Raw genomic sequence first — 16,605 nt, 5'->3', positions numbered from 1 at the left:
CTGCTTATTAATTCATTTGCTGATTCAGTGATCCACTCTTTAAGTGACGTTATTGGTCCAACACACCACAACACAGAAAATCGCACTGGCCATCAGAGAATTGTAGAACATGTAATGGATGACACTACCCACACTAAAGGAATGCATCATATAAGAAAAAAGAGTTTGCTGTGCCCTTCCTTACATAGTTTATCTGTGTTATGAGAACAGCTCTCATAATTACTTGAATCATTGCACCACCTCCCCATCCATTACCTGACCAGACACAGAGGACCTTTAATGTAATGAAACTCCATAGACATTTAGTGTCACCACTTAAACTAATATGCACATTTCTGGTATATGGGAAAAAAAGCTTATGAAGATGAAAGAAAGTGAATGCTTGAATTATCAAGCTGGGAATTGAATTCACATCCCAGGAACTGTGAACACACTGAATAAAAATGACTTTGAAAAAGATAATTTGAAAAAATTCACTGTAATTGGAAAAAGCACAGCTGTAGACTTGACTGAACATTTACTAAGAGAATCCTGGAAAATCTGCAAGTCTCTTCTACTCTGTGATGTCCACATTGGGAATTGCTGTGGCCAGCTAGCTTGTATAAAGGATGGCCACAGAGGTCCAGAAACAGGCATTTAGCTGTAAATGAAAATAATTATAACTTACGACAGAATCACATTTCATCTTATCCTGACTTTTTCAATAAAAAATGGATGGCGACGTGTACATTGCAATATAATGTAACATTTCCGAAAATCCCATAATCCAACGGAGGATGAGGGGGTCAGTAACTTATCTTGGTAGAATCAAGCAGAAACCAGTAGGAGGCCAGCCCTGCACTCTCACACAGGGCCAATGAAGGAATGACAACTTAGGTAAGATGCTTATCTTGAGAAGTGGATGGAAACGCGGTACGGACATGGGGACAACTTGGAGACAACACAAAGAAAGTCACCCGGTACAAGTGAAATGCAAAAACATCTTTCCATGATAAAAAAAAAGTGTTGCTGGAGATTTTAGGTATTTTATTTCACAAAGTACAGACATAAGAATTGTAAGACTGAAAAGTATTGATTCCTCAGGGGAATCTGACAGCAGAGGGCTAGGCCACAAATCAGACAATTAAAACTAGATGTCCTAATCAGGAATATTCAGTTTTACTCTGAAAAATTAGATTGAAAAAAAAATTGAAAATGCAAAGTGGTCCTCCCCTGAACTTACTTCTTAAATAACATGAGTTTTGATATGTGGTCTGTTAATGCTTACTAGTGATATGCAAAACCTGTGTAGTTTGCGTCGCCTCGAATTCAGCAAAATCTGAGTGAAACTGAGTGAAATGCATTGAAGTCAGAGAGGAAGGAAAAACTGAATTAGTTTTGAGTGGATTCTAATGTTGTAATGGTCTTTTAATTGTCCCAGATGGCAGACCTATTTCTAACCTGCCTTTCTTAAATAAAATCCTAGAAAAGTCAGTCGTTATGCAGCTAAATGATCACTTGAATAAACATGCTGTTCTTGACAAATTTCAGTCGGGTTTTAGAACAAATCACAGTACAGAAACTGCATTCGTTAAAGTAGTAAATGACTTGTGGGTAAATGCAGACAGAGGCCATTTATCTGTTCTCATCCTTTTAGATCTGAGTGCCCCATTTGATACCATTGATCACAATATTCTTAGAAATTGCCTCAGTCAGTGGGTGAGCCTCACTGGCAGTGTCTTAAATTAGTTTGAGTCTTACTTAACAGGTAGAAAATTCTTTGTTAGTTGTGGTAATTATACTTGAAGTTACATGATGTTCTATATGGTGTTCCACACGGCTCTATCCTGGGTCCGCTGCTCTTTTCGATTTCCACGCTTCCGTTAGGTCAGATTAACTCAACGCATAACATGAGCTACCGCAGCTATGCTGACAACACACAACTGTATTTATCAATAGCACCTGATGACCCCGACTCTTGATTCACTGACACAATGTCTTACTTATGTTTCTGAATGGATGAGTAGTAATTTTCTCAAACTAAATAAGGAGAAAACAGAAATCTTAGTGATTGGCAAAAATGGATATAATGAATATATTAGAAATAAACTTGATGCATTAGGCTTAAAAGTCAAGACAAAGGTAAAAAATTTAGGGGTATTTATTGACTCTGACCTAAATTTTAAATCACATATTAATCAGATTACTAGGACAGCACTTTTACACTTAAGAAATAGAGCAAAAATGAGATCCCTTATAATATTGCAAGATGCGGTAAAATTAGTTCACACTTTTGTTTTTAGTCGACTAGATTACTGTAACGCACTCCTCCCAGGACCACCCAAAAATCAGTTAAAGCTAGTGCAGAATGCAACTGCTAGAATCTTAACTAGAAAAAGAAAATCCGAGCACATCTCTCCAGTTTTGATGTCACTACACTGGTTACTTGTGCCATTTAGAATTGACTTTAAAATGCTGCTTATGGTTTACAAATCCTTAAATAATCTCGCTCCATCTTATATTTCAGATTGCCATTCACCTTACACTCCAAATTGTAACCTTAGATCTTCAAACGAGTGTCAGCTTATAATTCCAAGAGCTAAACTTAAAAGAAGTGGTGAAGCAGCCTTCTGCTGTTAGGCACCTAAAATCTGGAATAGTTTACCGATAGGAATTCGCCAGGCTAATACAGTGGAGGATTTTAAAAATCTGCTAAAAACTCATTATTTTAACCTGGCTTTCTCATAGCTTGATTTTAGTGTAACCCTGATATTCTATATATGCATTTAATCATCGTTTTTATCATGGCTCTGCAATCCGTACTAAGCCCTACTTTCTCTACTGTTCTTTCTCCAGTTTTCTGTGGTGCTGATCTGCACTGTCACCACCCGATCAAAGCACCATGCAGTCCCTACATTGATGGATTAAAGGCCAGATATCCACATGATTATCATCATCAAACTCTTCCACGTGAAGTCTGAAAACCATGAGGACTGATTTAGATCATTGATGTTAAGTAGAATACCCAGTGGGGGCTGGGTGGTCTCATGGCCTTGGAACCCCTGCAGATTTTGTTTTTTTTTTTTTTTCAACAGCCCATCTGGAGTTGTTTTTTGTTTTTTTTCTGTCCTCCCTATCAGACCTTACTTTATTCTTTGTTACTTAGTATTGCCTAATCTTATTTTTATATTTTTCTTTTTCTTTCTTCATCTTGTAAAGCACTTTGAGGTACATCATTTGTATGAAAACGTGCTATATAAATAAATGCTTTTGTTAAAGAAGTGTCTGCCAACTGTGCTGAACTGATTATTGTGGGCAAAAATGTGACCTGAGCTGTGAGACAGCCGTGGTAAGCACAATGTGTCTGTGCCTGCCTGAGATAAAATAAATAGAATGAAATGTCAGAATAGTAAAATTCTAGCAGGCAGTGGCAGAGAGGAAGCATGAATTCACTATGACTTGTCCCCCAGTGATTCAACAGCAGGTACTCACCTCTCTTGTATCAAATAGACTTCTTTTTCACTGATGCTTCTGCTTGTTCACTGCTGCTACTACCAAATAAACACAACACTAAAGCTTGTGAATTCTTCACTCCTTTCTGTTTACATCAGCTGCAAAGCACTCTGGGCAATACTATCCAAGGTGTCGGCTCACACATTAGATACAGGTTACAAACAAGTTTATACTGTACAAAAAGACAATACCATTAAGACATGAATACACTGACACATTTTCATTTTCTGTCTACTACGAGGATCAGCGTTACATACTCGAGAGACTGTCCCATCCAACATTGGCTGCTACAGCTCTGTGATGGCACACTAGCTTCACAAAGTTTCATAGGGCACTGGAAAAAAAGTTTTGTCTAAGCCAAGTTTTTCGGTAAACAAGGACAGAGGTGAACGTAGCATATTCACCGTGAAAAACGCTTTGCCAAATTTTGACGATCAACAATAATGCTTACACCACACTGCAAAGAGAAAGCGAAATGTGACATTAAAAAAAAGAGGGACTGCATTAACAAGTGATGGAAAGAACGAGATAACACTTTACTTTAGGTACTGCAAAAATGCATCAATTACTCGTTTACTATTATGGAACAAGAAATTAACAAACACTTTCTTGGGTCTTTGTAACACTTAAGAAAGCATCAATGAAGTGTTTATTCAACTCTTTAATGGGACCTACTAACAAAACTTCACTCTCGAGTAGTCTGAGGGAGCTTAACTGAGACACATTTCTATCGATATCAGATTTGTAACAGGTTCCATAAATTATAATTACCATGAATACAGCAGATGATAACACACTTGTGAAATACCAATGGCTTCCTGATTTTAAAAGCAGTCTTGCTGCATACAATCACACAGACAAAGTTCAGCTTTCAAGTTCATCTGTTATATCCTGCTAAGCAGCCTACAATATGTGAAACATTTCAGGCTTTCCACATAGGAACCTTTTCGAAGCTCAAGATTCAATTTCTTATTCAAAGAACCCTTCACTGAATCAAACAATTCTTGGTCAAGCAATGCTTCCACACAACTCAGTAAAGTGCCTTTATGTTTAAGAGTGTGTCTTATAATATGTAGAAAAAACAGAAACCTTTAATGCCTGGTAGGCTGCCTAGCAGGAAACTAACAGATTAGGAACACTTGGACTTAAAAACCATGTATTTATGTTTATTCACCGTATGGAGCCTGTTACACCGCTAAATAAATTAAGGTTCTTTCTGCATCCTTCATATGGATGGGTCTTTTGGGAATCACAAATGGTTCCCCTATGGCATCACACTGAAGAACCAGTCTGGCTGCTTTATTTCTAAGAGTGTTTAATGGTTCTTTAATGGTACGTTATGGTTCTTTACAGAGTTGTGTGGTTCCTTGTAGAACCATTGCTTCACCAAGCACCATTTCATTTTACGAGGGGTTCTTTGCATGTGAAGTCGGTTCCTACTGCTTTGAAAATTTTTCTAATATTTACAAAAAAAAATCTGAAATCTTTAATGTATGGTAGGCTTCCTAGCAGGACACTAACAGATTAAGAGAACCTGAGCTTAACCATCTTCATCTGTTCATGGTTATTTACTGTAAGGAGTCTGCTTTGGGTCTTTCTGGAACCTTCATGTGGATGGGTCTTTTGGGAATCACAAATGGTTTCCCTAAACCAGGTGTCCTCGATCACAGTCCTGGACGGCTGCAGTGGCTGCAGGTTTTTGTTCTAACCCAGTTGCTTAATCAGAAAGCAATTCTTGCCAATAATTTAATTTCATGGCTTGTTAGTGCTTTAACTATGCTATGTCAGGTAATTCTCATATCGTAGACTTTCTTCCCCTTTCTAAGGATATCATCCAAATGATTTGAAGGCTAAAACGGAGGAGTAATTCTCAGTCCTTCACTTTTTCTTCTTCACTTTCCTTCCAAGTATTTAATTAAACCCAATAGTGCATGATAAATACACACAGGTGTAAAGGGTAACAAGTGAAATGGAGAAATGCTGGTCTCTTTTGTCATTTGTATGTTATTGCTAATAAGGAGCAATTAAAAACCAAGAACACAGCTGTTTAAGACTAAAATAAGCAATAAGGGTTCAAAATCTTAATGAGTGAGACAACTAAAGTGAAGCAGAAGTGTTACTTGAGCAATAAGTGCTTCTTATTAAGCAACTGGGTTGAAGCAAATCCTGCAGCCACTGCGGCCCTCCAGGACCGTGATTGAGGACCCCTGTCCTAGGGCATCGCTCTGAAGAACCACTCTGGCGCCTTTATTTTTATGAGTGTAGGGCATATTGTTCTTATGGTTGGACAGTGTTTTCCAAGGTTTCCGAACAGGACATCTTTCTCTAAACTCTTGTCTCCTCTCCTGTCAATAAAAGAGTGTAGAGCCATTACCACAACTCTGTCATCACTGAATTCAACGGCTCCCATTATTGTTAATGTAAACTAAACATCCTATTTCATAAAAAGAAATCAAATAAATCTGCTTACGCTTAATCAAAACAGCCATTCCGTTTATTTAAACATTGATAACCTCTTCTGATAAATTATTAATTCAAATTCTTGGAAAGAAAATCCTTGCAGGTTGGGACATATCTAGGTTATGATGTACTCCATATTACAAAAGGTGAGCCATGTTGTGAATGTTCCACGTGTAATTTAATAGTGATTGATTTGTTTTGCGCTAAATGAATTAATGTCTAAAAGTTCACCAAACCTCTGAACTTACATGACCCATCAAATCTCTATAATAAATATTTTGAACTGAGTGCTTAGTACATGGCGGTCACTTAACCTCACAGACACACACAGTACAGCCCAAGTGGATGATTTATCACTAGCAACAAATTGTCACAGGCAATTCATTCTCATAAAATACTTTTAGAGTTAATGAAAAATTTTTAACAGTTACAATATTCCTCCAGTTGTTAAAGTCAGTGAGCTCTGCCATACTCCATATCGGCTTCATTGTCCGTTTCAGCACCAACAACAGCTCCTCCAGCCCATACAGCAGCCGAGCTATGATGTGACAGGAGATGACAAAATACGAGCATCAAGTGTGAAATGTGAAACTCTGCGTCCCTGAAGGAAATATTCTTTCCCTGACTATGCAATTCTGAAGCTTTAATTCCTTAGTAATAATACAACACATGCAAAGTTAAAATAAGCCCATATGTTGCATTGAGGCAGAAAATCATGGTCAAATATTGACAATTCATAATGATAAGTTCATTAACGTCTCTCCCATTATGTTTATTCAAATACAGGGTTGCAGTGTAACGGACTGTCTGTCCCAGCAGGCACCAACACAAGACAGAATGCCAGTCCATTACAAGTCGCGTCTTTGGTTTACTCAGGAAACCCTTTCAAACCGTTAAGCGAAGAATGTGAGAATTCCACAAAGAAAGTGAAAGAGCCAGGATTGGACCCCAGAGCTGTGTATCAAGAACTTCACCACAAAGCCGTCTTAGCAGACAACTGGCTTTTAAAACATTTTCTGTTAATGGAACAAAGTATATTACACACATCTTGCTTTGGTCAGACACAGACACTTTATTTTTACAATATTTCCAGTGACTGGTCAAAACACTCAGTGACTCTTGGCGACAGCTGTCAGACAGTGGCCAGCCTGTTAAATCAGTTTTACATTCATCCGAATCCATTCTCACGCTCTTTTACCAGGATAATACATACTGAAGAATTACCACAACATTGTAAAATATAATAATAATAATAAGGGTGACAAAAAAACGAATACAATGACATACCATAATAAATACTGTTCAGTACAGGTATGAATTTTATAATGGGAAACTAGCACCTTGACATAAAGCAGCTTTCCTCTTGGATCACTTCCTACCAGTCTTCTGGACGGTCATCCCAAGCTTCCAACAGAATTCGTTAAATACAATCAGTCCTCATGCAGAAGTCAAAACATATAAAACACTAGCAGAGCTCGAATTCACATTAGCAGCAATACAATCCTTAGCATTTACAAGGGGCAGACATGTAACAAATAAATATATAAATCTGTAAATTTGGATTTTCAGGATTCAGGTGCATGCAGATGCTGAAAAATATCTGGAATTATGTCCCGGCTATACATGCAGTGCATCCGGAAAGTATTCACAGCGCATCACTTTTTCCACATTTTGTTATGTTACAGCCTTATTCCAAAATGGATTAAATTCATTTTTTTTCCTCAGAATTCTACACACAACACCCCATAATGACAACGTGAAAAAAGTTTACTTGAGATTTTTGCAAATTTCTTAAAAATTAAAAAATTGAGAAAGCACACGTACATAAGTATTCACCGCCTTTGCCATGAAGCTCAAAATTGAGCTCAGGTGCATCCTGTTTCCCCTGATCATCCTTGAGATGTTTCTGCAGCTTAATTGGAGTCCACCTGTGGTAAATTCAGTTGACTGGACATGATTTGGAAAGGCACACACCTGTCTATACAAGGTCCCACAGTTGACAGTTCATGTCAGAGCACAAACCAGGCATGAAATCAAAGGAATTGTCTGTAGACCTCTGCGACAGGATTGTCTCGAGGCACAAATCTGGGGAAGGTTACAGAAACATTTCTGCTGCTTCGAAGGTCCCAATGAGCACAGTGGCTTCCATCATCCGTAAGTGGAAGAAGTTCGAAACCACCAGGACTCTTCCTAGAGCTGGCCAGCCATCTGAACGATCAGGGGAGAGGAGCCTTAGTCAGGGAGGTGACCAAGAATTCGGTGGTCACTCTGACAGAGCTCCAGAGGTCCTCTGTGGAGAGAGGAGAACCTTCCAGAAGGACAACCATCTCTGCAGCAATCCACCAATCAGGCCTGTATGGTAGAGTGGCCAGACGGAAGCCACTCCTTAGTAAAAGGCACATGGCAGCCCGCTTGGAGTTTGCCAAAAGGCACCTGAAGGACTTTCAGACCATAAGAAAGAAAATTCTCTGGTCTGATGAGACAAAGATTGAGCTCTTTGGTGTGAATGCCAGGCGTCACGTTTGGAGGAAACCAGGCACCGCTCATCACCTGGCCAATACCATCCCTACAGTGAAGCATGGTGGTGGCAGCATCATGCTGTGGGGATGTTTTTCAGTGGCAGGGACTGGGAGACTAGTCAGGATAAAGGGAAAGATGACTGCAGCAATGTACAGAGACATCCTGAAAACCTGCTCCAGAGAGCTCTTGACCTCAGACTCGGGCGATGGTTCATCTTTCAGCAGGACAACGACCCTAAGCACACAGCCAAGATATCAAAGGAGTGGCTTCAGGACAACTCTGTGAATGTCCTTGAGTGGCCCAGCCAGAGCCCAGACTTGAATCTGATTGAACATCTCTGGAGAGATCTTAAAATGGCTGTGCACCGACGCTTCCCATCCAACCTGACGGAGCTTGAGAGGTGCTGCAAAGAGGAATGGGCGAAACTGGCCAAGGATAGGTGTGCCAAGCTTGTGGCATCATATTCAACAAGACTTGAGGCTGTAATTGCTGCCAAAGGTGCATCGACAAAGTATTGAGCAAAGGCTGTGAATACTTATGTACATGTGCTTTCTCAGTTTTTTTATTTTTAATAAATTTGCAAAAACCTCAAGTAAACTTTTTTCACATTGTCATTATGGGGTGTTGTGTGCAGAATTCTGAGGGAAAAAATGAATTAAATCCATTTTGGAATAAGGCTGTAACATAACAAAATGTGGAAAAAGTGATGTGCTGTGAATACTTTCCGGATGCACTGTATAAGTGTTTAATACTGTCATCACCTTCCCAGCTCATCAAAAGTAAGCACTACCACCCCAGGACACCATGGGCCATGAATACTAACCACCTTGTCTCCTTCTCCACCTGCAGCTTGGAGTACCCGCCCAGTGAGGACAACTAACCCCGTCCCTTACTATCCAGGAGCTATAAAAACAGGGCGCTCCCTGAAGGTGACGACTCATTTGGAAGATGATCCACCTAAGGGAAGGAAGTCCGATGACAAGCCTGATGACTTCAGACGTTATGATCGCCAACATCCATGCTGGCCCCCTAATTATCCCCTGCATCTAACTGGCTGACCATCTCTCTTATCCCTTTGCCACCTAATAGCTAATATGTGTCATCTCATCACCCAGGTGGATTCTACACACTGCTGGTGGTTGAACTGGCTCCCCATTGTCTATGTAAAGCACTTTCAGTGTCTAGAAAAGCACTATGCAAAACAAATGTAACTATCCCAAACTTTAAACTCTGTCATGGGGTTCTTTGCTGAAATACATAGTGATGCTGATGTAAGTGTGGGAGCGGATGGACTGGCATCCCATCTGTTATTGAGGATAACTGCCTACCCAGACATAATGGAAGGACAAGTATGGAGGTGCAATCCAGCAGGGAGGATCACCGATTTCTATCCCAGTCAGGAGGAACTAATAATGGATGGAAGAGGGACGGAGGGATTTTATGAGCAGTTCATTCCCCAATGTGAGAGGTGGCAGTGCTCCTCTGATAGGGGCCCAGTTACTTGCTGTATATGTTGGGTTTTCTCTGGGTGCTGTGAAGACTGGATATCCCTATTATGGTGAACTTCCTCAGGATTCGGAAGTGCTTCCTTTAGGCAGCGTCATAGCACCGCAAGCACTCCAGCATAAAAGAGGGCGCCTCCACTACCTCAGGGTCTGAATCAGGAGGAGGTGGGTGAAGCAGAGTTTGTTGTGGAAGGAGACAGAAGTGTTTAGTATATTGTGTTGGACTGCCTTGTACAATGTTAAGGTATGATTAGAAAATAAATATTATTTTATTTTACCCTGTGTCTGGTGGTTGGGGCTCTGAGGTGCCCCCTAGAATCCACACTTATCATAGGCAATTCAAAATACTGTACATCATTATTAATCCCACAAATTAAGACACAATATATGGCACAAAGTTTGCCAGGAAAAACCAATGTGATTAATACTTCATGACTATTTTACATTTCCTCCTATCCATAAATATTTGTTTCAGTGCATTCTTTAGTTCTGAGCATCTTAAAGTACAAAAAAAACCTTCTGGGAGGCTCAAATATTGAAAGCTTTTAGCTATTAGACAAATGGCCCATACTCTAAATTACCAGCATTTCTTGTGTTCATCTTCTTCTTCTTTGCTCTAAATACTGTACAAGCACCCATTGCGTGTTAGTGACTGGTAGGCCTATAACATATTAAATGTAGTGTTTCATAGAATTCGGTAGCTTATATCAAATTCAATCACATACGATCTGACTACAATAATTGAGCATATAAGACGAACTGCTGTGTGTGGTCAATTTTCTTTTGACAACTATTACCAAATACAGATGACTTGCGGTCAATTAGACCTTACATATGGAAATAGGAAATGTAGTAAAAAAAATATTTTGGCAATTGTGAGTAGAAAATAGCATTATTTACCTTTAGACAGCACGTTGTGTCGTCGGCATTTCTGTCTCTGGAAATGCGCTGACGTGCCTGCATTGACTTAAACGCTTTCCCGTGGGATGTGCATATTCGTGTCAATCTCACTGAATTTTGAAGTTGTCTCATAAGTGGTGCTGCTTTTATTTACTGGATTGTCTTTAAAATGTGTAAATCCCACTAAAAAGTTAGCAGTAAAAATGGCATCGGACGTGTCGAATTGTTTCCGTCACAAAGAAGAGCTTTTTTAGCAAACCAGTCATGCAAAATACTGTAAACCTGTTTTTTTTTTTTATTATTTTTTTATTTTCACGTACCTTCAACCAGCTGGTCCAGAGTCATGATTTTCCTGATGCCATCCAAAGTGTAGATGGTCCTCACTCCCTGCGGTAGATTCACGTTGTCTGACAGTGACCGGGTGAGATCCGCCAGCAAAGCCTCAAACGATCGAAAACGATCCGGAGAAATGGCGTATACGATTCCTTTAAAGTAGCGGTCCCCATTGCGGTAGAAGCGCACCTTCTTAGCTTTCTTCTCGGAACTGAGCGCCTGCAGGGTGCGGGTCCGGTAGAGGCTGCAGTGGGCGCTGTGAGTCGGGCTGGGCAAGCCATTGGCACGGGAGCCGCCGCGATTGTACCTTTGCGCTTTGTCACGCTCGTCAAAGTGTTCAAACTCCAGGTCTCTCCCAAAAGACATCATCGTAGATTTATGGATAGACTAGAAACAAGAAACAATATGCATATATAATAGCAATAAAAAATACTCTGGATAGTTAACGAAGTGAGTGTAATGCGGTGCAAATTTACATAAGAACACAAACGACACTCCTATAATTTAAAACTGAAAAGTAGGTAGAATAATTGCCTTTTTCTTGAACTGTAGATGGATGGACTGCCACCATTCGTGATGCTAACGGAAGCCTTAGAATAAAACCGAGGCCAGGAGCAAAGGCAGCAGACGATCACGTTGGCTTGCACGCCGGCCCAGAACATCTGCTCAGTGGGTTTGGGTATCTGAATTTAAACGTTATCTTTACAATTATCTAATCATTTCACCAATGATACAAGCAAACGTTTCGCTCGACTTTTTTTTTTCTGTAGCCCCATTGTTCTTACACGAACACAGCGTAATTTTTAGCAAATTGTAATGAAATCGCGAAGGAGCAGAAATAAGCTTCACTGTAAGACATGCCATTTAAAAAAAGCGTGCAATTCAATTGTGCTTATATCATATATTTTCATAATTCAATGTGATTTTGTTCCATCAATCACCGTTATTTCCTCACTTTAAGGGCTCGGCTGTTATTAATAAATACATCGAGAGTCAGAATTAACAAAGCCAGTTTAGGCAGCCTGATGGATGGTGTTTCCTATTAAAGACAAATACAGAAGCGCTCAGATGTAGGTAATTTGGAAGAAATCGAAAATATTACACCCCCGATGTCTTTACATTTTGAAAAGCGAGCCGCAACGCCTTTCAAGCCGCGCAGTTCTCACCTCTAGAATTGCAGACACAGAGCAGCACTCGAGTGTTCAGCCGGATCACCGCGACGTCTCCCTGTCTCCTGTTTCGGCGTTTTTCAGCTCACAAGGAATCCTCCCTCTGCTGTATTTTAAGAGTGTGTCAGTGCAGCTAAAGCCGGTCGTCTTTGTTATGTCTTCGGGCTCCCTGCCTCCCTGCGCGTGTGTGTGTGTGCGTGAGCGACAGAGAGAGAGAGAGCGAGTGAGAGAGAGAGAGAGAGAGAGAGAGAGAGAGAGAGAGAGAGAGAGCGGGCGCAGGAGATGGAAAGTCTGCTGCAGCTGCTTTCTTCTGCTACGGAGGTACTGAAGACATTAAAGACATTGGTCCTTCCCTCATTCAAATGCAGCCCCTTCAACGCAGACTTTCCGAACACGAACCCTCGCTGTCCTCTTGGGATGCTCTCCCATTACAGAACGAAAAAAAGTGCTTATCCTGCTTTTAAAACAGCTAGATAAGTCGTGACCCCGCCAGCGACCACGCTCCGTGGCTACGCAATTTAAACAGTAGACGAATTCTCATCTGTCAGGTGTCTACTGCACGTAAGTGCTCATCTTCATCTTCAAACTATTCTTAAAGTATAAGGCCATATACTCTACACAGCATAGCATGCAAACTCTTTGCAGACACAGCCTAAATCCATGCATGCAGTACATTCATGTAAATTATATCTACATACACGTGTGCATATTTAAATTCTATAAACACACGTACACATATATATGTGTATGTGTATGTATATGCATTGTGATGGATGGCCTGCTAAAGATTCCGGCCCACACCTCCAGGCCGCCAGGTGGAGCCCTCCCAACAGCATGGAGGTTCCCCGAAGTCCAGCAGGGCCTTATGGACCTTGTAGTTTGTATACACAGCCCTGCTGGATACCTTGGGGACCACCGGGAGTCGCTGTAGGGAGGCTGTCGGACTCTTACGTGCCCTATAACCCGGAAGTGCGTCATGATCACATGACAAGAAGAAACGACGTGCTTCCGGGTTGAAGAAACGGACTTTTACCCTGACCCGGAAGTAATGAGAACTTGTGGATTGTGGGACAGGAACACCTCCGGGTCAGGGGGTATAAAAGGACTCTGGGAAAGCCCAGACATTGAGCTGAGCTGGGAGGAAGGGTGGCGAAGTGTCTGGGAGAGGAGGAGTGTTTATTGTGCTTTATTATTGATTATTGTATGTATAGTGTGGAGTGGAGGGTGCTTTGTGCACATTATTATCATAAAAATAAAAAGTCTTGGACTTTTACCTGGTGTTTGGCGTGCTACCTGAGGGTTCGAGAGGTTGATAACAGCCTCAACTGTTACAGCATCTACAGTTCAAGAAAAAAGTAATCACACACACATACATATATATTATATAGTAATAATACTCCTTATATTATTTGGCAGTCACTATATAATGTAACACGTCTACGATCTGCTTCTCGCAAAGAGATTGTGGGTTAGCTTCCCGGGGCCTCCCTGTGTGGAGAGCGCTTTGAGTAGTGAGAAAGGCATTATATAAATGTAAAGAATTATTATTATGATTAACTAAGAGAACATTAATAATATATTAATATTATATATATATATATATATATATATATATATATATATATATATATATATATATATATATATATATATATATATATATATATATCACGGCATTCGTAGTCTGTGTCACAATCTGATTGTATGGGTGGTTACCTACCAGGTAACGCTTGTGGTTGGCCAGCAATCTGCTACCATTCTATGATCTGCTCCTCACAAACTGAGGGCACCGTGGTGGATGTTATCAGATTGCTGGCCAACCACAAGCGTTACCTGGTAGGTAACCACCCATACAATCAGATTGTGACACAGACTACGAATGCCGTGAATGTAATTATGCCGATCTACATGCTGTCAAAATAAACGAACCACACGCCGTGGCGCAACGTTAGGGGCATCGCCTCTGGTGCTGACGTCCGAGGTTCGATTCCTGAGAGGGAGTGCAGTGGAGTGTGTACACCTGATGAGCCCAGAATGAGGGCAAAACACGTGTCATGTACTCTTTGCATTTATTTGACAGTAAACTGTTTCAACCATATATATATATATTATATATAATATATATATGTATATATCCTGCTGGCAGACCAACCACAAGTGTTACCTGGTTGATAACCATTCAAATATCAGATAGTGATCACGATCAGACAGCTTTAATAGACCTGCCACTGCTGTATCATAAAACATTATGGTACCTTTGCGCTTTGTCACGCTAATCCTGAAGGGGCCCTAGAAGTCACTTTAGTCCACACTGCTTAAAAAATGTGGGGGTCTACTGTATGAGTAGTGTTTTTTTCTTATTGTAATTTTAGTAATGCAGTGTAATTCAATACACCATAAACAGTTAAACATAAAAGTTAAAATAACATAAACATAAACATAACATAGTTAAACATAACAGTTAAAATTAAAATTGACAGGTTATTAAAATATCATGTAGGCTAAACGAAAAAAGTTCAAATTAAGGATATTTAATTCTAAATAAAAATTATTATAAATAATTTAAAAAACTATTCATATTTATGACAAAAACTAAAATTTTGATTAAATTTATGTATCTTAGGCTAGCCATAATCAAAAAAAAGAAAGTATATTTTATTGTTTGCAGTCATTGTGAAGGACAACATTTTGGTAACTTTTTATTTGCACAAATAATCTCATATAAACCTTACAAAACACTAGATATATAATACTATTACAATAAATAACAATTTTCTCTATATTAAAATATAGCACAAATTAAAGGTAATAAAAACTATCTTCTTTGGTAGATACAAACAATAGATGATGTTGTAACAAAAATGGGAAGCCATTGAAAAGGCAATCACAAATCACGTTGGCATGGTCACTGCCTTTTCAATGTGACAGCATTGTGACAGTGAGTTAGACAAGATTTTTTTTTTCAATAAAGTGTTAATAAGAATGCAATATTTTAATTATTCCTACTGAAAAATAAAAAAAATATTTAAAAATGTAAGTTAAGTAGTAAAGGTGAATCAGCATTTGATTAGCCCAGCGGTTCTCAAACGAGGGGCATGAATGTTGCCATATGTGGCGTAATTTCGCTATTCATAGGGAAATTTTAAACGTAGCGGTGTATCGGCAGCAAAAAAATATAAGAATAAAATTTTATTAGGGTTTCAAAAAAACGTTAGGGGGGCACGATTAAAACTGTTATGAAAACTCAGGTCGCAAATACTTAAAGGTTGAGAAATGCAGGATTAGCCTAAGCCTATTCTTATTATGAACAAAGGTAACCCAGACGGGCGGCACGGTGGCGCAGTGGGTAGCGCTGCTGCCTCGCAGTTGGGAGACCTGGGGACCCGGGTTCACTTCCCGGGTCCTCCCTGCGTGGAGTTTGCATGTTCTCCCCGTGTCTGCGTGGGTTTCCTCCGGGCACTCCGGTTTCCTCCCACAGTCCAAAGACATGCTGGTTAGGTGGATTGGCGATTCTAAATTGTCCCTAGTGTGTATTTGTGTGTGTCGTGTGGTGGGTTGGCACCCTGCCCGGGATTGGTTCCTGCCTTGTGCCCTGTGTTGGCTGGGATTGGCTCCAGCAGACCCCCGTGACCCTGTGTTCGGATTCAGCGGGTTGGAAAATGGATGGATGGATGGTAACCCAGACCTCAGTGCTGGTTGTGAAGACCCCCATAACATTTCAAGCTTCAGGGCTCCAAAAATTTTGGTCCATCACTGGTTGCAGCCTTAAGCTAAAATCATTTAAACTCATTTTTTCTCTCATCAAGCAATACTTAATACCCCAGATTGACAAAGTGAAAACAGAATTTTAGTATTTTTTGTGAATTTATTAAAGATAAATAAACTGAAATATCCCATAAACACAAGTACCAAGACCTTTTTTTCAGTACTTCATAGAATTACTTTTGGCAGTGATTGAAGCCTGGAGTCTTCTTGAGTATGACATGACAAACATTCTCTTACCTGGATTTGGAGATTTTCTGTGATTCTTCTCTGTAGATCTTCTCAGGCTCTGTTAGGTATAACGGAGACTATCGGTACACAACTCTTTTCAGCTCTCTCCACAGATGGTCAATTGGGTTGAAGTCTGGGCTCAGGCTCGGTCACTCAAGGCCATTCACAGAGTTGTCCCTAAGCCACCCCTATGTTGTCTTTGCTTTGTGCTTGGTGTCATTATCTTGTTGAAA

At 40.1% G+C, this 16,605-nt stretch overlaps 1 protein-coding gene across 3 annotated transcripts in view; it reads right to left on the bottom strand.

The window, feature by feature from the left end:
- dclk1a (doublecortin-like kinase 1a) overlaps nt 1–12,751 on the bottom strand; it is a 433,299-nt gene extending 420,548 nt beyond the window's left edge. For 2 of the 3 annotated variants that reach the window (XM_051926741.1, XM_028799297.2), the window contains exons 1-2: nt 12,377–12,595; nt 11,198–11,597 (exon numbers count right to left, since the gene is read on the bottom strand). In XM_051926741.1, the coding sequence (XP_051782701.1) occupies nt 11,198–11,579 (382 nt within the window). In that variant the 5' untranslated portion in view covers nt 11,580–11,597; nt 12,377–12,595. Of the gene's footprint in view, nt 1–11,197; nt 11,598–12,376 lie in introns of all 3 variants that reach the window. The other variant, XM_051926745.1, reaches the window with a different exon arrangement.
- Between the last annotated feature and the right edge of the window lie 3,854 nt (nt 12,752–16,605).

Source organism: Erpetoichthys calabaricus, chromosome 4, assembly GCF_900747795.2.
Source record: "Erpetoichthys calabaricus chromosome 4, fErpCal1.3, whole genome shotgun sequence".
In the NCBI taxonomy this organism is placed as follows: Eukaryota; Metazoa; Chordata; class Cladistia; order Polypteriformes; family Polypteridae; genus Erpetoichthys; species Erpetoichthys calabaricus.
The sequence above is the reverse complement of the archived record's forward strand: the minus strand, read 5'-3'. Positions and strand labels throughout refer to the sequence as shown.